At 34.1% G+C, this 27,522-nt stretch overlaps 1 protein-coding gene across 4 annotated transcripts; it reads left to right on the forward strand.

The window, feature by feature from the left end:
* Nucleotides 1-222: 222 nt before the first annotated feature.
* LOC117330863 lies at nucleotides 223-27,322 on the forward strand. Of its 4 annotated transcripts, XM_033889400.1 has the most exons (8): nucleotides 235-464; nucleotides 3,268-3,409; nucleotides 3,856-3,902; nucleotides 4,098-4,289; nucleotides 5,462-5,633; nucleotides 16,729-17,013; nucleotides 17,911-18,075; nucleotides 18,384-21,473. In XM_033889400.1, the coding sequence occupies exons 2-8, from the start codon at nucleotides 3,343-3,345 to the stop codon at nucleotides 18,602-18,604; spliced, it is 1,149 nt and encodes a 382-aa protein (XP_033745291.1). In that variant the 5' UTR covers nucleotides 235-464; nucleotides 3,268-3,342; the 3' UTR covers nucleotides 18,605-21,473. The 4 variants fall into 4 exon arrangements, with proteins under 4 accessions (XP_033745292.1, XP_033745291.1, XP_033745294.1 ...); XM_033889401.1 differs by lacking the exons at nucleotides 16,729-17,013; nucleotides 17,911-18,075; nucleotides 18,384-21,473 and adding exons at nucleotides 21,490-21,813; nucleotides 22,084-22,442 and having other exon boundaries at nucleotides 223-464; XM_033889403.1 differs by lacking the exons at nucleotides 16,729-17,013; nucleotides 17,911-18,075; nucleotides 18,384-21,473 and adding exons at nucleotides 10,317-10,643; nucleotides 11,455-13,464.
* Nucleotides 27,323-27,522: the final 200 nt, after the last annotated feature.

The following is a 27,522-nucleotide window of genomic DNA, read 5'->3' on the forward strand; positions in this document are numbered from 1 at the left end:
TATATACGAAACAAAGATAGTGAACGTTTAAAATCTTATTTTGAGAAAATTCTGTCCCCGCTGACCTTCAAACTCCTTCGGCTGAAACGGACAAAGTTCCATAACTCAACAACGGCAGAATGAATCTACCCGTTAAAGCTTCGTGCAGACAATACTCACCACTAATTCATGATCACTGAAGCATAAATCAGCGCCGTGACGTCACTATGTAGCCACACTTACAGGTGTGTGGAAGTGTAAAGGTATGTAGCAGGGTAATTGGAACGGAAAATTAACCGATATATATACACAACTGGCTTACCGTGTTACCTGATACGATACTACAAGGCTATTCTAAAAATAGACATTCGTGTTGAAGCTATAAGGTTATAGATTTTCATATGTGTGTGTACGTAAATACCAAGGGAACTGCTTATGTCTCCATCTCCGAAAGCAAACGTATGTGTGACGTGGTTATGATACAGGTAAATTGTTTATCTTTAATCTATCTCACCTGCTCAATACATTTAGATATAATGTTTTAGATATAATCATATACTGGTCATGTTGGTAAGGTATACAGTGTATATACCTGTGTATTCGTCACAATTCGTCACGCAGTTCTAACCAACCAACTTAGCTAACCACTGGCAAGTAATTTCTTCATGATATAATATTTTTAACCGAAAGCGTTTTATGTCATACAGAAGGTTGATATACCTACATCAGGGGATATTTGTTTCAGACAGTACCACGGGACATATATATATACATGAAGGTATCTGGTGCTAATCCGCCATGGACACACAATGTGATTAGCCAAGGTTTACGGGTGTAATATTATATACATGTACATTATAATTAGTTATAACGTGTAGTAATAACGACAGTACAGGCAAACTACCCCTTTACCAAGACAGAAATATATATCAAAACACCCCGTATACAATATATACACACCCATACATAAATGTAGCATAGTAGAGACATTATTTGTCGAACAAATCGATATAATACAATATACAAATGTAGGACGGTGAATGGTGAGGTGATCCAGTCGCCATTTAAAACTTGTTTTGAATCAGTGTACTTGTATTACATGTAGGTACATGTATATAGTTTACTTCGCCTATTAGATTTAATATATATGTATTTCGAAATGATCCAGAGGGTTGTGAAATATACAACAATTTTACTATCTACGTCGGCAGTGACATACAGGAAGATTTCGTGGCATTTAAACAACGCTCCTTCGTAATATAATCTATACATAAGATGAATGTTGTTAGTTTTTATATATAACAAACGTATTCCGTCGCTGCCACCAGTGTTATTTTTTATATACATGTATTACTATCCTATCACTGTCATTAGTTTTACGCCTTTATATATAAAAATCCCACCGCTGCCACCAGTGTTATACTTACATTTATATATATATATATTACAACACACAGCTGTCATCAACGTTAGGCTTTTATATGTTACAATTCCAACGCTGTCACCAGTGTTACGTTTAAATATATTACAATCCCAACGCTGTCACTAGTTTAACGTTTTTATGTATCGAAATCTCACCGTTGCCACCAGTTTTTTTTCCATATATATTACGATCCCACTGCTGTCACCAACGTTACGTTTTTATATGTTACAATCCCACCGCTGCCACAAGTGTTACGTTTTAATATACTAAAATCCAAATGCTGTCACCATTGTTACGTATTTATATATACATGTATTACTATCCCACCGCTGCCACCAGTGTTATGTTTTTATATGTATTACAATCCCACCGCAGCCACCAGTGTTACGTTTTAATATATTAAAATCCCAATGCTGCCGCCAGTGTTACGTAATTATATATATTAAAATCCCAACGCTGTCACAGGTGTTACGTTTAAATATATTACAATCCAACGCTGTCACCTGTGTTATGTTTTTATATATAGCAATCCCACCGCTGCCAAAAGTGTTACGTTTTAATATATTAAAATCCCAATGCTGCCACCAGTGTTACGTTTTCATACATTAAAATTGTATTTAACCTCTGGCACAAGCTCACAATTAATTTAATAACAAATTGTGAAGAAATCTATATACACTTCATTTACAGCATCATGTAAATCCATCAAACCGAGCAATCAACACCAGTCTCCAATATTTTTTCGTCACTACACGTACATTTTCTTAGTTGTCAACTGACACTATTTAAAAATACACACTCTCAAATCCTAACCCTCATCGAGGTCTACTCACGTCTATCCTCTGCTCTAGAACTCTAAATACTCCAAGCTCTAGACCTCCTCTTTATTGTCCGACAGCCCAACTCCCTGCTCCTGACTGACCATTCTCTCCAAACTTTCTAGACTTAATCTGCCACCTTTGTCAGAATCCTGCTGCATTAAATCGAGGTTGAATAAATGGTTAATCCATAGGTCAGCTCTTTCGCTCTCACTGAAAAGTAATATCACAGACTAGACCTTCCCCACAAGAACTCACACAGTCACTCTTATCTACAGCTTCCAACCGAAACAATTATCTATGGTTACTATGCACCCTAAAGAAAACAACATAGACTACAAGCCAAGCTAATACTATGTATAACAAATTGTATACATATGAACAGTTAAATGACCAATAAATGCATGAAAATATTATCATATTGTTGTAATCTTGTATTAGTTATCATATGCCATATTTGTGCTGATTGAAGCTTAAATGCATAATTGCATTATTCGCCTATTACATTTCTGAATTAATAATCTTTTATGAATATTTATGATTTAAAGGTGACATTTTTTTGTACACAAGTTTGTCAGAGTGAAAAATAAATCAACAACTGAACTTGAATTTCTTTGATATCACAGAATCCATACTTTTTAAGGATATATATATTGGGGGTCAATTTCACTTTTTGCGTTGATAAAAACTAATCAGTATTTGGTCATTGAATCTATTGAACGGTTTGAATTATACAAACCCTGCTGCATTATGTTTGGGCTTGAAAACGGTCTTGGTTTAGGAGAAGAAATTGAGAATGTTTCTTGCAAAATGGCCCTTTGAAATTGACTGTCAGGAATCATATATGACATTTATATTAATTGCATGGTTTTATGCCCTCCTTGCTGGTTTTCTAATACAATACACACAGAAGAAAATAAACGAATTTTCGTGTCGCTATAACTTGATATCATAACATACTCATTCTTGTTACAAAATTGAGTCATATTCCGATCACAGAACTAACGATTGAAATGAAAAATAAGGCTTTGTTATTGTTTTTTCCAGTTATAACCATGACATAGTAGTATAACGTGAAGAAGTTTCCAGAATTTTCCCGGGAATACCCGAGTTGTTCCTGAGATGCCTCGACGGACAGGCAGCGCCGGCATCTTTGCAATATCAATAGCACTAATGGTTTACCATACAGGTGTGTAGATAATCAATCACCTAGATTTCGTTTCACTTTTTTGTAAAACTACAATGGATGATTTTAAGTGATGAAATTTCGTATCCTCCCTGACAACAGATAAATATCAAAATAAAGCAAGACAAAGTTTATTTTTTTATCTATTTCATTTTCCCTTTTTTTGTGTGTAAATATCTAATGAAACACGAGGAAATTTTAAATAGTGAGGTAAATTCTGTGATATTAAGGGGACATTTTGATCGGTGAGACACATTTTGTGATGTAATAGAAAGACTCGATTACTTACACTGAAATTGAAAGTATAATGCTTTAGTGAGTCACATTTGGGATATCAAGTGGAGTTTCATATGAAATCCACGGAGAAGACTATGGTTCGGTGGGGTAAAATTTTGTTTCTCAGTTTTGTCTGTATCATTTGTTTATATCTAACGTGTTTATTTTTACAGATGCTGCCGATTCAGTTACACTGAGCGAACTAGTTTGTGACTCTCAGGTAAGAACCCCGTTTAGACACTGTCAGCTGATACAAAACATTGAAAAATTTAAACTTCTAAATGTATGAAGGGTTCAAGTACAATATTCTTGCTTAAGAATGAAATAAAAAAGTTTCACAGTGCTTTTTCAAAATTTGAAATTACAAATTTTCTTTTATGAACTTGAAATATTTTTTTTATTATATCGATTTCAGATTTACGATATAAAAGATGGTGACTCTTTGTTAATAAAATGGGATGGAACTGAACTCCCTAAGTACTGTCGCCTTGGATTCGAGGCTCCAGACACCAGTTCCTGGACATGTTTCAATATAGAAAAATTTCGTCTGTACAACTGTAAATTTTATATTGAAATATATAAAAATTTTGAGAAGTACTCATCAAAGGTAAGTAGTTTTAGCTCTAAAATCTTTTTTTTCTCGATGGCCTAAATATGTATTAGTCACTGTTTGTGTCATAGCAACCAATTTAATTATCAAGGTTGGGTACTAATTTTAGCATCATGACATTACTACATGGTGACCCAAACTTGACAGATGAGGAAAATAAATAAATATTTTATCAAGTTCAAAACTACATTATCAGAACAGGTAGATTTTAATGATTGGGTTTCGCACCAAATCTCATCTCATCTCTCTCTCTCTCTCTCTCTCTCTCTCTCTCTCTCTCTCTCTCCCCTACTCCCCACTTGAATTTTTTCTGCTCCATCAATGTATTGATAGTATCGGTAAAATCATAGTCGGTCTTGTTAAATGATCTTAATATCTATTGTATCTTCTATTAAAACAATAATTAAATATTGTATATCATAATTGCAAATAATCTTATAGGGAAATGGCTTTAAATAAGAGCATACTCTTGTTGCCAAATCCCTAATTTCCAATTATTGTATATATTGACCCATGTATTGTATATACCATTGATAATAAAATACTGTTTAAACCAACCAATTTAATTTTCCGGATTTCATTGAAATATGATTTCCTTGAGACACACAAACCCCTATAGATTTCCTTAAAATGCCACCTACACACCTTGTATACTCTCTAAAGACATACTCTCTTAACCTGTTTACTGATTTCATTAAAACATATTCTAAAAAGCCACACTTCTGATGTTATTGAATCATATCCCAATTTCATTGCAACTTTCTCAAAATAAAACCCCACTACTGACTTCATTAAAACTTCCTCTTAATAAATCCTCAACTACTAATTTCAATGAAACATTATGATACTCTCCAAACCACACTACTAATTCCGTTGAACATACTCTCCTCAAGTACATTACTGACTGCATTCAAACATACTCTCCAAACTACACAGGCTACTGTTGTTAATACCTAATCCAGAAAATAGATAGATCACTATTACTATCATTCTGTTTGAATTTGACGCCCTGTGACAAAATTTGATCTGTTAATTCTTCCTCGGCAAAAATATTTTAAACAAAATATGTATATATATAATAAATGTGCAACGTTCGTTGCATTAAACAGTAACTGAACCGCGTTATCTAACATCCCACACTGCTGTTGACTATCTAATGTTTTTTACAGAGATATGACTGCAGTTCCACAGACATCGACGATGAGTACTGCTTACAATCCCAGAAGATAACCTACCTCAAGTTTACCTACAACCATACCGGAATCGCCTCGTTTAGTCCACATGTTAGACTCTCCGTCAGCGTTCAACATAAAGAGGCCGATGCCGTTGCTTCACCTGAAGGTATGTGAATTATAAATAAAGAGTGGCAGTATTACTGGGTTACTCTCGACCACGATGTCTCAGATATCCACGATTCAAACCTTCACGATTTATTGCATGGAATGTCTTTTTGTCTTCGCTTTCCTGTGGTCTCAGTTCGTTCTGTTACAAAGCCAACATGGTTTTGTCCAAGATTTGCCACGATTTCCATCACTTCTACTTTAGTAATCTTATGGACGTTATGATACGCTTGGTCACGTTCTTTTCGGCCTTTTCGTTCATAAATTTAATTGAGCTTTCGCTTTCCTGCATTGATGGCCATGATTTAAACTAGATTACCATGCTTTACTTTTTCATTCGGTCCAGATATATGTGGGTTATAATTCGTTAAAACATATATTGCCCCTCTTTTGTTAAAAAAAAAAAGAAAAAAAAAGAGGGGTGGGGGGTGGGGGGTGGGGGTGGGAAGGTAATGAATCACCTCTTGCAGGCTAGTATCTCTAATGATATGGGACATTAATGAACAACGCTTATTATACATCACGTGTCCCCATTTGAAGTTACGAGTTTCTAGCACTGGCTTCGTCCCTTGAAGCTTTTGATATAATTATCCTTATATCCTTATTGTATATTCTTGTGGAATCGTTGTGAAACCTTAATGAATCGGTTTCTTAAAGTTAGGGATTGGGGATATACCTCTCTATATCAAACTGCATTAGAATCCTTGAAAACAACATTTTGTTGCAGTCTCAACTATGTCTTTTATCCAAATTATTCATTCTTTTCCTTGTACTATTAAAGGAGGGGTATAGTCCTATCGGGATATTGTTTTCCACAAACGTGCAATTATAGAAATATTGATTATAAAGAATCCCAAACCGCTTTTGATCAATCTTGAACATCCGCTTCTGTCTCTGGTGTCAACATCTTTACACTGCCACACCATTCTATCTCCATTCTAAATTTAAAGATCGCATCCATGCTCTGATGACGATATAAATGATCATGGCGCTACAAGTCCAAACATATGAACACAAAATATTGTCGCGTAATTAGTTAAATATATGACAAGGACTCAGACCCAGACTTCAACAGACTATTGGCATACCCATCAAACAATCTGTGTCCCTCTTTTGGCCGACTTATTTATCTTTTCATACGAGACTTATTATACTAAATAACTCATCGGAATAGGTACAGGAGACTAAGTCCTTCAATTTTACCTGTACAATTACCAATGATGTGTTATCGAAAAAAGCTATATTGACCATATTTATCAGATATATCCTGTATATTTTATAAATCAAGGATACTACAGTCGCTAACCTCGGTCTTGACTTACAATATAATCAACAGGACCAGCTTACTGTTAAGCCGTATGATAAGTGACGATTCTTGCTTCATCTCTATTGATAATTTTCCATTTCTAGATAGTAACATCCCTGCATCCCCTACATACAATTGGTTTTTTTTTTACATGTTCAAGTTCATTCGATATTCGAGGGATTTTGCTCTCTTTCATTATTTCCGTTATGTATATCACCTACTGCGGTAAAACCAAAAACAGAAGGTTTCGAGAGATGCTTGTTGATATACCTGGTGACACCCCTGTCACCAACACAGTTCCCATTTTAAGGATAAGACTTAAACCAAATTCTACCTATAATTGTGTAGCTGAAGACACTTACCTTTCCACAACACCTAATCTTATTATTATTATTTTTCAATGGTATTCATGCAAGTATTTATGTTGTTTTGTATTGAGCCAGAAAAACGTATTCTTTTTCATTAGGACATTCTCTGTATGCCCTCCCCTAAATTAAGCGGAATTTCTTACGCTGGAGGATCTAGAAATGTTAAGGTATGTTAGGCCCCATTACGTTCATTTACGTTTTACACGTTCCTTTACGCTCTCAAAAGATGTGGAATTGAATCGGCAGGATCGTGGCAAAATTTTAGACAGGCAAAACGACCCTAACAATCGTCACAATTCCATAAAGTGTCCTCAAGATCACCAAGATTTCACCCCCAACGACGTCGTGGCCAAGTGTAAACCAAGCATACTGATACTATATAGTTAGTAATATTTGCGGGGGAATTAGAGTTTGCTCTGTCAGCGGTCATTACTCACAATGCGAAAATAAATACTCCGCGAATATTTTACGACGAATGATTAATGTTTGTTGGAATATATAATTAAACACACAAACAGATGTACACATGTATGTCTCGCCGTGAACACCTTGTTTTTGCAGAATTTTAATGGGGTGGTATTGCGAAAAATTGGCTAACAGCGAACTAGTCCGACTTCATCAACCACGAAATATTGCGCCTCGGTTATGAATATTGAATTGATCATACCTCTCCTAGGTTTGAAGCCAAAAGAAGAACTAGACAACACGAGCCGTGTCTGATAGATGGGACGAAATCTTCTCAAGTTCAGTCCGAATACCAATCCTTCTTTTAGTAGGATTCAGATTCGTTTGCAGCAATTTAGATACATCTTTATCAACCATGTCTCATATTGCTACATATAGACAAAGTCATGTTCAAGTTGTAATTGTCGTTACGAAGTTATTTGAATCGCGTTGATCTGGAATCGTTTCGACAAGAAGTTAATAGCGGTGTTTAGTTTTGAGGAGAAGTGACGAAGGCGTTAAGCAGCGGTTTAGTGTACCAGGTACGCCTTCCATTGTCAATACTAATACACTGACCATGTTGTGATTTTTCCTCACTACACGACTCTTTGTGGTAGTTTTGTGCTCTCTTTAACTATTCTTTGCCCATCCTTGTATTTATCACCTGTAATAGATATTTGTCTTTCCCTATGGAAATCTTACCTCCTTCTCCCTTCACATTGTCTTTCCCTATGGAAATCTTACCTCCTTTCTCCTTCACATTGTCTTTCCCTATGGAAATCTTACCTCCTTTCCCCCTTCACATTGTCTTTCCCTATGGAAATCTTACCTCCTTCTCCCTTCACATGGTCTTTCCCTATGGAAATCTTACCTCCTTTCTCCTTCACATTGTCTTTCCCTATGGAAATCTTACCTCCTTTCCCCCTTCACATTGTCTTTCCCTATGGAAATCTTACCTCCTTCTCCCTTCACATTGTCTTTCCCTATGGAAATCTTACCTCCTTTCCCCCTTCACATTGTCTTTCCCTATGGAAATCTTACCTCCTTTCCCCTTCACATTGTCTTTCCCTATGGAAATCTTACCTCCTTCTCCCTTCACATTGTCTTTCCCCTATGGAAATCTTACCTCCTTTCCCCTTCACATTGTCTTTCCCTATGGAAATCTTACCTCCTTTCTCCTTCACATTGTCTTTCCCTATGGAAATCTTACCTCCTTTCCCCCTTCACATTGTCTTTTCCTATGGAAATAACCTGCTTTCGCTCCTCATTTGTCTTTCCCTTCGGAAATCTTTCCTCACGCCCCTTCACTTTAAAGTAGACTTTATCTGGTGGAGGATATGTCGAGGCATGTTAAATCACTGTTTATGGGTTAAAACATTTTACATAATACTGGAGGTAGAAAATGTTCCTGACGTTGACGTTGAAGATAGCAAATGCCGACACTTCTTGACATAATATCATGTTTCGTCTCTGATGTTGTTACAGGAGCATATGATGTCCTTTTGTTTTTGTTTAATGTCTTCTCTTTAAAGTTCTCTTTCATTTTCATTTTAATTATGATTTGTGTCCTCGGGCCCTGATGGCCATGATAAAATTTGTGGTATGCATTTCGCTGAAAAAAAAATAATAAAAAAAAAAACAATGTCAGCTAATCCGCCAAATCTCACTTTAAGATGTGTTGCTGAGCTCTCAATACACTGGATAATCTTACATGATCCATTTGGTAAGATATATATTATGTGACCCCCCACCCCCAACCGAAAGTCAAAGTACAGCAACCCAACAGGAAATATTTTTTACGTAACTTCCTAGTAAAAATCTCCCCTGTTACAAGTCAACAGAGTGTGTCTTGTCATTGAAGATTTTGTTTTGTAGTGAGGTTGCATATTCAAAAGATTCCACTTGCACTGATTATGACTGCTTGAAGCGAACAAAAAATATGATGTCAGTTGCGTGTAATTTTGTGGTGAAATGAAAATGAGGCATCGCCTTACACACTTCGCCGAAAGTACAGCGCTAGTTCAAGACTTTTCTCTCCGCTGGACTGCGCTTATTAAAACACATCTGTATTTTCGAAGCGAAAGCGAACGGATAATTGAAGCAGACATTCCTTTCTACCTAATTTGAGCGTTTTGATGATGAAGATGGTGGATATCAGAATGTTTACACGCATTGAATTTGACAAGAAACACAAATCATTTACGTTTCAAGGGGTACACTTAGACTACTTACAAATTCTTAAGAACTATTGTAGTAAAATTATATTTTCTGTAGTTTCGGTTAAATACCTAGCAGGTTGTGTTAGTGTTAGGGTTGATATGGTCTCGTGTTTAATAGGCTGAGTAGATTTGGATTTCAAAGTGACTTTGGCTCAAATGCGTTTATAGCCATTCAAATTTTATTTCTTCTGATTTGCCCTTACAATGGCGTGAAATCTTGGCATGAAAAGATGCTCTTAGTCAGTATTGTTACCAGTCATGCCGATGTTTTACTTCCTTGTACCCAATAACGTTGAACATATGAGTTCTTTTACCAAAGTGTATTATCCCCCTTTGTTTATTTTCAGTTTCGGAAATCACACGAAACATCTTGGCCATAGGTGTAGCGATAGGATTTATAGTATGTTTTGTCGCAGTGAAAAAGAGAGAACATTTAAAGAATTGCAAAGAATATATGGAATGTATAGCCTGCCTTCCATGCGCTTTATGTGAACTGATATGCACGGCATGCCGCTCTTTAAAGAATAGATGTCGTGACTGTGTGACGTCAGTGGATATTGACTGCAGTCAGCCATTGGTTTGTTGTCAGCCTCGTTCTCAGGAACCAAATGCAAGAGACGCCCCCACACCCACCGTACACTCGCAAACAACAGAATTTGGAAATTATGTAGCAGGTAGGAATTTTGTGCTTATTAATAATGATGATGATTAACATCCGCTGATTAAAAATAATTCAGAAACGGTATGCTAACGGTAACATTCCTTCAAGGCTTGACGCGCTGAACTTATTCGCTAGTATGATTTCATTTACAATAGTTTCTGTGCAATGTTTTCCAATTTCACCAATTTGAATACGCTAAAATAAATATGTTTGCAGTATGTCCCGATTGCCTCAGTATATATCGTTATGTTAAGGCTGCATTCGTTACAATCTTCCAGAATACACTGATACCCCATGTACAGGTCTGATGTGTTTACGAGAAAATCACCTTCACGATACCACTGCATAGTCGGACATGTATTAACTATGTTCCAATTGATGTGTAAATGGATCATTGATATTTTATGAATGATAATTTCCCCAAAACGCTGAAAGAACAAAAGTTGATTTAAATTATCGTACTCCGACGGTGATTCTATTTTTAAAAATGTAAACCCGTGCAAAATGACGAGGCACAAAACACCAGGTGATCTGGATGGGTAACCTTCCTATAAAATAATGTATGGTTCTGTCAAATTCATGTAGTGTCACGCCCTGAGAAATTCGTAACAACGGAATCCAAGGTTTATCAACGTACATCGAGCACGTTGATATAGAAATACAATACATTGAACGTAAATTTCTAGGAAGGTCCCGAGGTCCAGCATAAATTCCCTCTATGGTTTCACTCAACCTAACATGACGATGGATTAGATTTATAAAAACGTATGTATATACATAGTTTCTTTTTAATACTCCCTTATTTTGTCCTATTTGTAATTCAGATTTCGATGATATAACGACTGAGGAATCAGCACATCCTTCAGCAGCCCCCACAGACAATGGATGGGCCCCTCCCCCTTACGTAGCTCCTCCCCCTGACGAGTCCGTTCCAGAAGCGCCACCTCCTTCATATTATGACGTCATCACAGGAAGTGTTAGTGTGTCTAAAGCATAATAGTCAGTATTATGCGTTTTTAACTTTAATTTGAAATATGTTGGCTGCTTTAATAAACCTGAAATATTCTTGTTCTGCAAATGAACACAGTGCAAAATGACAGGTTTTCGACCATCGCTGAAGAAAATCAGAAACATGAAATATGATCCAGATATCAAATGAAATGGAGATCAATGCGTTGGGAAGTGTTGGCAAATATCATTTGCAGGTACATTCCAAAAATAAACATTATAATCATAGGGCGCATGTACAATGTAAACTTTTCAGGGTTTCTTGTAGCGTTTATGTTGTACAAGATATCGTATTCTTGGTCTCCTTGGTTGTATTCATAAGATATTTGTTTCATTAATGTCTTTTTTATAAACTTATAATATTTTTTTTTATTATTTTAAAGGTTTTAGTATTTTATGTTCTTTTTGTATTTTTTTTTTTTTTCTTTTTTGGATTTTAATATTTTAATCATTCTTTAAAATAGTAAAAGAGATCTTGCTCCTGATGATATTATCTGTGTTTCTTTATTTATCCGTCCACGTCATCAATCAACAAGCGGTTTGTATAATCATAAAACTTGACATCATTTAAATGTTTCATCCTGACATCACAAACGTGTGTAGCTAATATATATTCTAGTGTTGGCATATAAATACTATATATATATATGTAAATAAATATGCAAAACTGGCAATTGCAGAAATGTGTGCAGATTTTACAATATTTTGTTAATCATATCAAATTAACGGCATGCTTATTACTGTTCAACGAATATTTGATAGAAATCCATATAAAAATGAACATTCACAAAAAACATTCGCAAACTACTTTTTGTGTATCATCATTTCCGTGGTCCAGATTTGAACAAGTGATGAAAATAGTCCCGGCCAGAGGTCACCGCGTCAACCAATCAAAACGTTTTTAGAGTTTATTCAATGTATGCCAAAAACTGTTTGCTATTGTTATGGGAGTTGAATAATACCCACCTATTGTGGTAGAAACTAGATATACACAATGTGCTATTATGTATTATGTAAAATGTTATTTATTGGAAATTTTGTTAATTATAAATTGAAAAGTTGTTGGTAAAGATGTACGTTTGATATGATTCCCACTATAAAAACAATGTTATTTGTTTTTAATAATGATGATATGTGATTATGACAAAATTATATTGCTTTAATTGTTTTATGGTTTTGAACTCATTTAATAAACGAATATATCTCAAAACCACATTATATGACTTGATATCTACAAAATGTGATATAGTTTATTATTCATTTCGTATCGTAAATTGAATTCATTTATAGTATTATTGTGTCAGTTTACAAATGTGTATGATTATATCTTTTATATCACTGCTATGTTTAACTCAATCGAATTCAAATTAGACGTATTATCTGCTTCTCTGTGATACTCTACGATACAATGCAATAGTGCATCGCACAATATCGTAGATAAGCGGAAATTACAAGTATAATTTTATTAGATTCTGTTTGACTCAGATTTTATATAACTATGTTTGTATTTTCTTAATCAAAATGAATATGTATTTTTGCAATTTATCTCTACTTAATTACTTCCATCACTTGTAAGATATATACCTTATTTATGAAACATTGTACAAAAGACCAATGGTATTAACATCTTGCAATACATATTGCGAGCTAGATACAGTATCTAAGACTGATTTGTCCTTCTAAGACTTGTCAGTGCTACTGAAGCTGAAGATATTTGAGGCAACGAAAGATGCTCACTGCTCATTTATTATAACATTGTGAAACATGTGTTTAACATTTTGTCAACAATTGTTATGTTAAAAAATAAATAATGTTTGTCGATGTTGTCTTTCTAGTTTTGTTATGTATGTTAACGTCAACACGTTCAAAACGACATTTATTCTCATTCTCCCATGTTGTCTTTTTTTACATAAACAATGGATCGTTAAGATTCGACGAAGAATAATGGAAAGAAGGGAAAATGATGTTTATAATATCAGAAATAATCCAATACCTGCTGTTTATATTATCCGGAATCTTCGAATATCCGATGCTTATATTATCTGGATTTTCCAGCTCCTTGATGTTAATATTATTATGAATATTCAAATACCGGAAGTTTATAGCATAAGAGTAAATGATAGTTTTACTATCCGGAATACTCTTAAACCCGATGTTTATAATATCCGGAATACTCTTAAACCCGATGTTTATAATATCTGGAATAGTTAATTGCCTGATGTTTATACTATCCGGAATACTCAAAACATGATGTTTATATTATCCGGAATACTCAAATACATGATGTTTATATTATCCGGAATACTCAAATACATGATGTTTATATTATCCGGAATACTCAAATACATGATGTTTATACTATCCGGAATACTCAAATACATGATGTTTATACTATCCGGAATACTCAAATACATGATGTTTATACTATCCGGAATACTCAAATACATGATGTTTATAATATCCGTAATAGTCCTATGCTTGCTGTTTATACTTTCCAGAATACTCCAATACCTTGTGTTTGTAATATCCCGAAAAGTCCAATTCTTGATGTGTTTCAAATTAACAATGGTATTTTGATTATTGCTTTATACCAGTTTTGAGAATAATGCAAACAATTCATGATAAAAGCACACGATTTTTGTTTACTCTCTGTTATTTTTTAATTGTTTCTTCAGACTTCTATACTTTTATCTAATCACTATCGCTGTTGTGTATTCAAATATAGGCTACTTTCCAAAAATAGTGTACACAGTGCAAAGCTAGCGATGTTGTGTCCGTTCCATAATCTACGACATTTTCAAATTAGAATTTACACCTGCCTATGAATTTACGGTAACACTAAAACCAGTTATATCTATAATTTACCAATTATTTTGATATGGATAATTTCTAGAATAGAAGATTCTTTTTGAAATTGAATCTGAATGTATCAGTTTATTAACTACAGTAGCTATCGATCCGCGTTCAGACAAAATACCACAGAAGATTCTTTTTTAAATTGAATCCGAATGTATCAGTTTATTAACTACAGTAGCTATCGATCCGCGTTCAGACAAAAACACGTATTTTATTTTTTGCTTGTTATTTACAAACATTGGCGATGACTACGCTCCATAACATCGTTATCAACAACCTATTCAGGTAATTATCTTTGAATTGTATTTGATGTTTTGATTGTATTTAACACAAATTTTGATATTCAATTACTGTAAACTAACTTATTTTCACGACAACTTGATTTCGCGTTTTCAAGCCTAACCTTTTTTTTGCGGCGATTTAGAATGAAAATGTCCTACTGTATCTGAGATTGAAACTATTTTGCGGCAATTAATTTTCGCGACTTTCAATCCCCCGCGAAATACGCGAATATTAATCGTACGCGAAAATAATTTGGTTTACAGTATTACGCATTCACTTTGTATTTCTTCAATGCAAAATCTCGCTGTACAACAGGCTGGCTATAAACTACCGAATTAGATGTATTATCTGAAATCATTGAACACTTATAATTTTAAAAGTCGAACCTTTTTATCTGGAAGTTAGTAGGCTTGTAAAGAATGAAAGTAAGCTCCCGAGTATTTAAGATAACATAGTGTATTACATTTTTTGTTTTTGTCCCAACAAATTAGAATTTTGACTTCGAGTTATCAGGGTTCGAGTCTAACTGGTCATAATTCCCTGCTAGAAGAGATATAAACATCCCATTGCCGGTTGTTAAGTAAAAGTATCACATCATTTTTCAAAACAGCGTTTTTTATCTGATATTAGTCACACTTTCTCGAAATGTATCGATTAAAGATTGATAGTAAACGGTTTACTAAAACTGCTAAGTTGATTTACTAGATAGAAATGTGACAACCACAGAACAAACTAATAAAGCGAAATGATATACTATGTTAGGATTATTAGGGGAGTATCCTGCAATAGAATAGTGATAAGTTTGATGTAATTCACTTGAATAATTAATTTATTATTTTCGTTTTAATAATCTCTCTTTAATAGTTTGTTGCTCAGCGCTATAACTCGTATAAATACTTGTATTCTTGTTTGCACTTGAACTGTAGCGCCTCCATTGAAAGCGAAAAAGTTGCATTCAACAAATGAATGTATCCATAACTTAACTTCAATTACTCCACGGAGTCACAGCCGATACATATCTGTTGTAGAAAATGTAGCAAACATTGACTACCGGTGGAACACAGTGTAAATTAATTAAACTCAAAACATCGTCACTAAACATATCTTAAAGACATATGATCTAAAATATATCCTCATAAAAATATCTTTCGTTTTGATTGGTGTAACTTTATAATTTGTAATAAGTAACGTATGGAGGTTTCATTTACCTTGATATTACGATTTTTTAATGTTGAAAACCTGTAGATATTTATTAACGGTACGATAATAATTGGTAAGCGGAAACAATAGTCATTATCTCTTTATAGACAGTTTTTGAGATTGAAAATCAATACGATGTATATGTATTTTTCCAACTTGGGAGTACTTTCCTTGAAAACTGGACAGAAATATTTTTCACATGAAAATCGTAGACAATATGACTTTAACAAAACAATTGTTTTACTTCCTTGCATTTTGTTTCCACTTGCAATTGATATGCTATCTTTTTATAGATGAAATTATGTTTATCTTGTGGGTGGATAAATATACAATTGAAGATATTGAAAATAATAATAATGAAAAAAAATAATAATACGAAAAGGGGGGATAACTGAAGAGGTTGTTTAAGTAAGCAAGAAGACACATGGGGTTGTTTGATTCACAACGCTGATTTGTTTGTATTTGCATCCAACTGTCAACAAATATATTTGTGTGGGTAACAGTCTGCTTTGCTTTGCAAGAATTACAAATGAATTATCATAATGAAGTGAGTATCATGATGAATTGATTATCATAATGAATGGATTACATAATGAATTGATTATCATAATCAATGGATTATCATATTGAATGGATTATCATAATGAATGAATTATCATAATGAATGGATTATCATAATGAATAGATAACGATAATCATTTTCGGCCTTGACAAACGAATATTCTTATTTGAAAACTTTTGTTTTATATTAGTTTCAGGTTTCAATGTCCTTCCTATCATACTGATTCTTGGTGTTGTCGGAGGAGGCGGTGCCTTGATAAAACACAAGCACGGCTTGACGTGTTTACGCGAGACACTGGGAGCTTTATGGGAATGTCTGAATGATAGTGTGTGTTGTATCATAAAAGCTGTATCATGTGAATCGTCCAGAGCAGTACAGGAGGACACATCTAGAAACAGAACTGAACATACTGATATAGCCATTACGTTCGAACCTGGCGTGACATTGTCTCGTCACAACAGCATGCTTTCACTTGGTAAGTACAATAATAGCATATACATGTATGTATTCTTTTTTAATACTGCTTTCTCTTACAACAATTTATCTCAGTAAATTTATTGATAGAAATTATGAATCATATGATTTTGTATATATACACAGAGTTGTGTTCACGTAATTGCTGTTGCTGTAACCCCCCTTTCATGTTTCGAAAACATCAATACAATGCATTTTATCGAAGCCGTTAAAACTTAATGAGATGCGTTTATCTGCATATAAACAATATGAAAATCCAACAAAACCCAAAACCCCATATTTCACCATTGAGAGATAGTCCGAATTAATATCATATCATAGATCTGATTATGCATTGTTTACGTAATTAGTAGACATTGTCTGATGTAAAAGATGCCTGCAACTGATGAAGAACCTAATTTTCATGATTACGAGAGATTCATATTTATGACGAGTACTGGGAAGTTTTATAATCATCTTGACCTAATATTGAAACAATCGATGTGTTCTGCGTGTATTGCTATACCAGGAAGCCCTGTTGTTTGACCCTGGCTTTTCATTTTGAGTGCATCACATAATTTGGAGTTGACCTAGATTGAAATAGCAGGTGTCGTCGATGAAACGCTTATCCGTCCGAAACCCATGTCCGTTTTCCTCTTACAAAGCGATGTGTATGTTATATTCATAGATGTATTTTGTTCACATCTTCTTCCTTTTATAAACGGTGGGATTATTTTGTGTGTAATATTTCTCAATAGTTGAATTCCGTTAGCATGAATTTTCTTGCCTTCTAAACTATTGTCTCCTTCCACATTTTTCTTGAATGAAACTTTAACTTAATTGTTTTCATGTGCATGTCTTGAATATGAATCCTCAATACAAATTCTTTGTAAATGTCTCGTTTTTAATTACTTTACAGGCATTCTAGCGAGTGTGATACCAAACAATTCAAACAATAGATCACGTGCAAATGACAATGCAACTGAGGACACGTCGAGAAACAGAACTGAAGAACCGTTTTTACCTTCTTCTGATACTGAATCTTACACGACTCTATCAGAAGACAATAGCCTTCTATCGCTAGGTATGTAAATGTTACAATTGTCACTCGGTTGATCAGTCAAACCAATATTTTCAATACTGTTTTTTTGTATTAATCTTTAAGTTGATTTTTCCTTAATAATTGTTTACTGGACGCCAAACAATACAACACCAAACCTTCACTCTTTAGAAGTATTGTATTATGATAGCAATTGACGAAAGCAATGTTCCACTTCTGTCGAAACCAGGAAAAGATATGGATTTAGTTCAAATATTTTTCATGTAAATGTAACAAATATCTGATTAGTTTTGCTTTTGTATTTATCATTTCATTTCTATTTCTATTTGCAGACATTGATGATGGGTTTACAGAGGAGCCCTTGGACCCTTCCACACCCCCTACCGATAATATATATGATCCACCTTCTTACGTTGTCCCTCTCCCTGATTCGATTGCAGCTCCTCGAACACTTGCTGTCAACGATATAGTTGATCCTCCTCCTTACGTCGCCCCGCCCTCACCCGAGGAACCGCCTCCGTCCTATTATGACGTAGTGACAATGAATAAATAGACTGATGAATTGACTATTTCATACATGTCAGCATATATTGTGTAATATCAAAATATAATTTACTTAGTAATATTAGGTGTGAAAATGCGTGAAAAAGGTATGTGCTTTTAGTTAGTGAATTGAATAAAAAACTTAATGTTTCCTAAGTTAACTGCCATGTTTGATACTGAGAGGTAGATTCAAAAGGGGGAAATAAATTTGTAACATAACTTCAAATAAGACTGTTTCGCCGTTATTACTGAAATATCCAGATGAGAGATGCAGATCCTCTCTGACCTTTTGTTACTATAGGAAAGCGAAGTAGATATGTTTTCTGCCCAAATCTTAAAATGTGGTTAATCTCTCCTAAAAAATATTTTGTTTTTTTTGTTAGTTTGTTTATTTATCTGTCATTGTGGTATATAAATAATAAACTCTACAGTGTAAAGGTATATACATATGTGTAATTGTTTAAATGCATGTTAGGTATTAGTTATTTATTGATATTCCAGATAGAGTGCATCCATAATTGAAAAAAAACTCTCAGCAAATCAGAACTGAATCTGAAATGTGGAAATCTTCCATTAACTGATGCATACTACACTGATACAATTGACGATTTGTGTTGTTTATTAAAACGTGTTAAGACAATTTTTTTTTAAATTTCAACTATGTATTGTTGTATGAACATGCATTAATGGTGAATGGTATTGAAACTTCAATACTTTTTACGTATGAACTAATACGAGCGTATCTATCTTCGGATTGCAATATATTGCAAATATTCATTTTTTTAAATTTAAATTAGACAAAAAATTTGAGTTGCCAATATGGCGTTCATTAAGTTGAACAATGTTTATAAGTTCCATGTATGAAATTTATCTAGTTTTAAACCTTTTCTTTCTGGTGCTTTATCTGTAATATGGTGTTATGCTTTATACTTATACAATATAATGTGATTTTCCGCCAACAGAATATTCTAGTTTTGTCTGCGATAAAAATAAATCTTACAGTACCATTAAACATAATGTGATTTATTGTTCTTTTGGAAATCAAATGTTCTTATTCCTGAGACAATACGAACATCTGTTCTCTAAGAATTTTGTTGATGTACTCGTTTACAACCACTCATTTCAACAACCAATAGACATGTTTATGGATTGGATTCTCGGAGGAATCATAACATGTCTAAAAAACGTTTTGCATCTCCCGTGCAACGATACTCATTATATATACAATAATACCACTAATTACACAATCGATCATCAAAATTGTTTATTGTTATTTAGATATAAAAACAATTGATTGTTGTTTTGTCGACGCATTTTCCAACATGGCGCTTGGCATACTAACTTACTTTGAGCACCTGGATTTCCCTCGTACATTTTTAGGGTATTTGTGCTTAGTCATATTGTGCTAGTTTTCCACTCGTTTTATCGATCTTTAGTTGAAATTCATTATTATTTGTTTTCGTTGATAAAGCCCTTTGTTTTGACTCCCGTATTTACAATGGCTTTGTTTCATTTTGGCATCCAAGTTATTGCGGTCCTTGTTTGGTGGCGTTGTTTTTTTTTTTCAGTTGGGTCGTTGTTTTTCCTTGAAATGTTTTGATATTTAGTTTTAGGCAAAAGGGAAACTCTTCGCCTTCTATTATATAACCCCGCAAGATGTCTTATTTTTAAATTTTTACACCATTGCTTCATTTCTTGCGATATCTCTTCCCGAGTTTTTTTTTGAACACATTAAAACTATCATTATACTATCTATTCACCATTTCCCCTTATCCTACTTTGTCTTTCCGTCACATTTAATACTAACTTTCCTTATATCGTTAAGAATGCGCCCTTTTAATAATACTATTGATTTTATAATGATTTCCTGATATATAGGGAAAAACTTTCCGTCAATATATACAGCCGACTAACACTGATATTAACAGAGCTGAAATCTTACCCCCGAAACGTCTGGCTTTTATTTTAGAAGGACGTTTAATACATTACTGTAATTATATAAGATATATTGAATTAGATATATTTCCCTATCAAAATATCTGTTTTTAGCCTAACTTAATCACACTGGTTTCATTGACAAATTGCATTTTCTCGTAGTCCAAAGTCACGAATGTTTTATTTTCAATAGAATAGGCTGCAGGCACTATGTACGGGTAGGGGGTATAAAAGACATGGAAAATCCAGATAAATCCAATGGAAAAAGAAGTGTGAACAAAATAGATTTTCAAAAATTGATCAACTGACGCCATTTTGGTAAACAATATTGCCATTCGAAAGAGTAGTCTTTATGCATTTAGAATATATAGTAGATGATTGATTTAGCTATGCATTTAACAAATTTCTGTCTCTCTGTACGTGTTCGCATTTTACCTTTGATTTATAAAGTTTGAGTAAAAAAAGTTTTATATGTATATCGATATTCTCTGCTTGATTTTAATACATTCAGTCAGACAGGATTGTCCTGTTAAGTTAATGTCATGTTTCCATTTATAATTATTTTACAATGATGTGCATGTCGTTTCTCTTGTTTGCTTGTAAATCTTATACTAATGGTATTATGTAGAGGATGTTAATTAGTTCTTTTGTAAATGTTTGTAATTATATTTTGAACTGTATTTTTCAATGGCATGCAAACAATGAGAATTTCTCACGGAGTTGACCCATAGGTGCCATTAGTGTGGAGTGGCGTAGTGAATCAACCATTGGTATCCGACGATGGGTATTCTTGACATACTCATTGAATAGGTTTGAGGGCTTGGATTCAATCGGATATATTTTATCATTACGGCTTAACTATTTTCAAAGGAAATTGCGTTATCATTGTGTCCTACGTGTTTACATTAATAAATACTATGTGAAGTTTTCATTTCTAAATATTCCCCTTCACGTTTTCAGAATTTAATGTCGGACACGTTTTCGGGATCGTATCTGGCAGTTTGGTTATATGTGCTTGTGCTGGAATTCTGAAAGCAATTTGTGAAAGGTTTTTCGAAAACTGTAGAGAATCTTGTAATGAAGTGTGTGGATGTATTCCCTATATCCTGTGCGGCATAAGGGAATGCATAGCAGGATGTTTCGGTTGTGAAAAGAAAGAGGATGCTGATCCTGAAGAGAATACAGAAACTGTTGTGACACAGGAACCACTGAGAGTATATACTATAAATGATTCTGTGGTGAATCGGACCAGTGCTGTCAGTTTGGACACAATAGACTCTCTAGGTAAATCTAATCATCCTCGAAAGTCAGTTCGTAGTAAAGTCATAAATATAATAATATCACAACATCCACATTATAGTTTCTTAATCATAAAGTATATCTGTTTGTATACAAATATTCTCGTTTATTCAAAACAATTACCAGAGACTTAGTTTATAGAGGTCCCCATTATTACATTTTCGATTAATGATATACTGAATTGCAATTACAAAGTTATTTTATATCAAGATATTAAACAAAATATAAACTGTTCTGTCGTTTTTTGTATTGCAGAGGAAAGAGATTCTTTGATAGGAGGCAACGGGCGGAATGAGGATAATGAGTGGGATCCACCTGATTACGTTCCCCCTATGCCCCCTACTGCTCCCCCTGCTGACTCATTGTCGGATTTATCGCCTCATTACGTAGCCCCGTACCCTAGTGCGCCTCGTTCTGACTCATTATCGGAAGCACCCCCTCCTTACGTTGCCCCGTCGCCAAGTGCGCGTCGTTCTGACTCAATATCGGACGCACCACCTCCTTACGTTGCCCCGTCGCCAAGTGCGTCTCGTTCTGACTCATTATCGGAAGCACCACCTCCTTCCTATTATGATTACGTGACCGATAATTTTTCGTAAGAAATTGGACCTTTATAAAAGAATCACGCTAAAAATTGATACGACTAGTTATTGAACGTTTTATGATAAAAATGTCACGCAATAAAGAAAAGAAAACTTTAGTGGTACAGACAGCATAGCTGTAAGCATTAACTTTGAATAGTATCAGAACAGTATGAAGGCTGTGTTTGAGTCCAAAGGAACGTTTTGCTTATTTTTGGTCTTTACAAGGTTAAATTTTGATGCACTTCTTTTACGCTTTTAACGTAAGGTTCTTTAAGCTAGGATGTTTAATTAAAAAAAGAATTATTGGCTCTGAGAGCCCAGTCATGACGTCACATCATGAAGTCAATAATAATATAAACAAACAACATATTAACACAGTGCCTTTAGAATAAACTAAGAATTTGATACCTGCTTAGATAGCCAGTTTAGTATAACAATAATACTGATGTGCTATATCATCACACCGTAGAAAAATAGCGTTATTAAAATTGTGAATGCCTTTGATGTGTACAGGAAGTGATAATGATACTATTTCTTTATCTTAGGTAGCATATGCCTTCATCAGATGTTCAAATCGCCATTCCGCTCATTATCGCTTTTTGAGAAGTGGTAAAGTATCTTTGATCTTAGGTTGATATCGCTGTTTCTCAGAAATTACTGTATACGTCTTTTAGAAATTTCAAAAAGGATGTTCAATTTTTATGACAGATATGACGATAAAATGGTTGACAGGCGACCATTTTGATTTCTGACAGTTAAATATTGTTATTGCTATATTTCAGAAAGTGATATTGATTTTAACCATTCTGTTCAATTTTGCCTTTTATCTGAAAAAAGGGCGAAAGTCTACAACCTTTGATTTTGGTTGTTATTAATAAGAAAGGTTAACATGTGATTTTCTCATGCTTTGCTTGTTTCGCATTTTAAAACTGATCAGAAGAACGAAAATTTGAAAAACATCCATATTGTGTTTCGAAAGTTGAATTTTGTAATTGGTATATTACAGAAAGTAGACCATTAGTCAAAACTTAATTGAATAGGTTCATTGTGGCCCTTAATGGTAAAGAACCACAAAGAAGTCATATATCGTGAATACAGCAGTTGAAAAGAAAATGAAACAGTTGAAAAAAAGAGAAGAAATTAAACTCGCATATAACCAAAATAGATCATAAGAGGGTGTGTGCTAACATCCGTTTGTGATCTTTTAGTCATTGCGATGCTTGCCAGTTCACATTAAATCACATTGGAAAGAGACTGCCGTCAATCATTTCAATGAATGAGATTATCTACTGATGTGCCATCAATTCGTTGCGATATATATGAAATAATGTTGATTATGTTATAACAAATGGTTTACATTTAGAATGCAAATCAATCGGTTATTTTGTCACATCGTTTGAACTTCCTATCAATCACCAGAGTTTGCCTTACAGGGACCACGGAACCAAATGATTTCCCATAGACGGAAATGTTAACGTTTACCACTGTACTGCTTAAATAGAGTTTTCAACACTGGTCCACTAGCCATAATTTTGAAGAATGTCATCTCAGAAACCTGTAAATAGAATGATTAAAAATTCTACCAATTTGATTTTTTTTTTATATGGGGGCCGCCATCTTGTATTGAATTCAGCACCAAAAATTCGTCTAAATTTACAACAAAATACACACTTAATTAACTCCCCCTGACAAAAACAGGCTAGGAAAAATATAACTTTTTTCTAATTATTTTACATTTACATGTATTGCCCAGCCCACACATAAAACTTTGGAAACTTCTCTCACTTAAATATCCAATCAGTAGGCCCCGATGCATTCACCTTCCTATTAAATCTTCTGCCCAAACGGGGAAAACCCACAATCTATTTTTGATTTGGTTCTGTGGCCCCTACAGGATACCCAACGGTCCATACTTGTATACCCATAATATATCATTTAACGTCGGCATTTATTTATTTTAATATACTCAATGTAACACTTTACAAATGTATACAATAATAGTATCACAATTAAAACAATGTGCGTACATAACATGTTTTGGTATTAACACTTTCTATATACATTTAGGTTGAATAATATCATGGACGATTAGCCATTGTTTTGATTATGCGTTCAGTGCTGTTAAACTTGGTAGTTTCTACATGTTTAAAACGCATATCCTAGATACTTCTGCCCGAAACTGTGTGAGACATTATTCGCAAAAGTATTGCGTTTAAACGCATTACATTTATATTTTTTACATTTAACATTTGGCACCAATGGGCTTCCGTAGAATCCACTTAGGTTTTTAGATCCGAGGCATGTTGTTCGATCCAAGGGGCCGATTGTGTCTCTCAGGAAGCTGGGATCACAGATCACCCGCTGCTGCCCTTGTTGTGTCTTTAGGGAAGAAAAGTTAACCAAATTGCTCCGGACAGCATACGGCAAGCCTTCCTATATTGTTCAGTGAGAGTGTTGACTCTGGCTGTTTATGGGGCGATAAACTCAATCCAATGGTAAACTATATGTATATATATTAAGCGTGATATTTAACGTTTTAACGTTCAATTCACAAATACATTCGTTGCGTATTGATAATTAATGTATTTCCACTTTAAACATGTATTAACACATATGATGTTAACTTATTTTTGTATGACTCATTAGTTACCGGTGGTAGTGAATGTTATGTTGCAATTAACTTGTTCTTATTAATTAATTGATAGTCGAATGTCAGTTTAATCAGCACTTAGTGCAATTCTTAAGGAACATACATCTAGATGTTTTGTATCTTGATGTATATTTCACTTTTGTCAATAACAATAGCATTGTTTTCCCTTTATGTTTTATGATACTCTAATGCATAATTTTACTAGATTTTACATTTGATAATTACTGGCTATTATATGTAAGTACATGTATGTTACTTTAAATAAAGACATGACGCAAGTGATGCATTGTTTTGTTGTGATAATATAATCAAACATGATATTGATGTAGAATATGCTGTGTTTTATACCTCACCAATGAAACTATGTCGGGGATTGGTTGAGAGCCGTCACATGTCATGGAGACTAAGTCTTCCCGCGTGCGTAATATATCCCCCACGCGGAGCAACTGGTAGGTTAAAGAGAGTTATCGTTTTTTATTTGGAATTCTCCGTGGTTTTCTGAAAACAAACATCAACAATGTATGGTAGACCAGCCAGAATGTTTACGTTGCTTTCATCTCGCTATATTTACCATTGTATGGCACTGCCACTATATAACCCTACCAATTCAGTTGCGAGTTCACCAGCTTATTTACTGCCAACTGAAATTTAAATTTGAAAATTTCAAAAAAAAATCTAGTGTTTAATACTTTAAAATTGGTGAAAAAAAATCAACGTTTCAGTGTATTCGAAAACAGGAGGGGATTGTTGCACGTTAAAACAAATAATATATTAATTTGGAATTAATCATAGATGTTTAATGTATTTGTTATATTAGGAAATGTTTATCAAAATCTTTTTGAAACTCCATTGAAATGAACAGTTAAGAAAATATAACGAAACGTGTATTAATTCCGTAAACAATGCTAAATTAATCATTTTAAGAATAAAAATGTGTTTCATCAAATCTGCAGAAGGACGAACCAGATGAATGAGTTTTATCACAACATTCTCAGTATTAGAATCCAGAGCAGAACGGTTGTTGCTCCTTATATGGAGACAATTTCACCATGATGACATAAATGATGTTACATACATGTTCATTCCAAAACATTCGCTTCAATCACATAATCAGAAAAACCTCCACATTTAAGTCCGTGATTTTATTTGAATGTGCGAAATATATTTAGTAGAATGCACGGCATTATCAACAGGGTGTGTGTTTCATAAAAATATCTTTACACAGGGAAATATAGAATATTTAGTGTATGATATGAGATTTATACATTCCAGTACAAGAACGCATAATGCTTTTAAAATAACTATAGATTTTTTTTTCAGCAACTCTTATTGGCAACATCCTTGGAGGTCTTGTTGGACTTATATTTTTTGGCTGTGTCATTGCGGTCTTTTGGAATGTTGTGAAAAGATGCTACGGAGACCTTGGCATGCCCTGTCGTGAAGCATGTGAAGGTATTTGCATTTTCCTGGGAGGTGTATGCAATCAAATATCAGATCTATTGGACTGTGGATGTGTTACTAGACGACGTGCAGAACCGACAACATACAGAGACGATACAAGACACGAAACAACAATATTTTCAGCTCAACCGCAACCACAGGAACAGGAAATAACTATTACGATTGCCACTTCCTCAAATCTGTCACGTACAGTCAGTCTGGACTCGTTATATACTCTAGGTAAGTCGAATGGAGGCGGCTTCATTCGCGACAATCATATCCATAATGATATTCCAGTGTTCGCAACAAATGGTAGCTTGGTTAGTAGAATAAACCTTGTATAAAGTATCATTTTTTACACCCTGAAGTTATTACATTTTTAATAAATTACTGATAAATAAGATGTCTGTGATGCAAGATGGCCTCAAATCCTATGAAATAAACTTAGTTTAGGTTTTAAAGCATATTAAGCATGAACCAATTCTATTTCGGGGTTTTCAATGTATGATTCCCTTTATCCAATTAATAGGTAAAACTTTACCCCCTACATGTACCCCCACCTAAATCCATGAAATTTCGGAGGCAAGGCTCCTTCATATTTTTTTTTTTTTATTGTTTATGCCTTTTCATTTTTGCTTACAGATTCCCTTCCAATGGAACTTGTGCCTTCTGCGCCCCCTGCTGACAATAACTCGGCTATCCTTCCTTACCCTGATCGTGATCCACCTCTGCCGGATTTACCACCTCCTTCTTACTATGACGTCGTAACAGAAAGCAAACGTCAGTACAGCTTATAAATAAACACACGTACAAATGGATATTTGGAATCATTCATCCGCTTTTATGGACATTTATCAAAGTATTCTTTTTTTGCTAAGTGTTAAACTCTCAAAATTTTACCTGGAATGATTTTTTTTTTTTTTTTGAATTTTTTTATTTTTCAAGATTTTTTTCATAAATACAAAACATGGAATGATTTATAATCAACAGCATCAAAATGTGATCGTACATTTTATCTGT

The sequence above is a fragment of the Pecten maximus genome, chromosome 7, assembly GCF_902652985.1.
Source record: "Pecten maximus chromosome 7, xPecMax1.1, whole genome shotgun sequence".
NCBI lineage: Eukaryota > Metazoa > Mollusca > Bivalvia > Pectinida > Pectinidae > Pecten > Pecten maximus.

What these genes read in the sequence shown, in the direction of transcription:
- LOC117330863 (XM_033889400.1), top strand. Translation starts at nt 3,343, where the DNA reads ATGCCTCGACGGACAGGCAGCGCCGGCATCTTTGCAATATCAATAGCA. An exon ending in AACTAGTTTGTGACTCTCAG is followed by an intron (nt 3,903 to 4,097) that starts GTAAGAACCCCG and finishes TATCGATTTCAG; the next exon opens with ATTTACGATATAAAAGATGG. An exon ending in TGCCGTTGCTTCACCTGAAG is followed by an intron (nt 5,634 to 16,728) that starts GTATGTGAATTA and finishes GTTTTATATTAG; the next exon opens with TTTCAGGTTTCAATGTCCTT.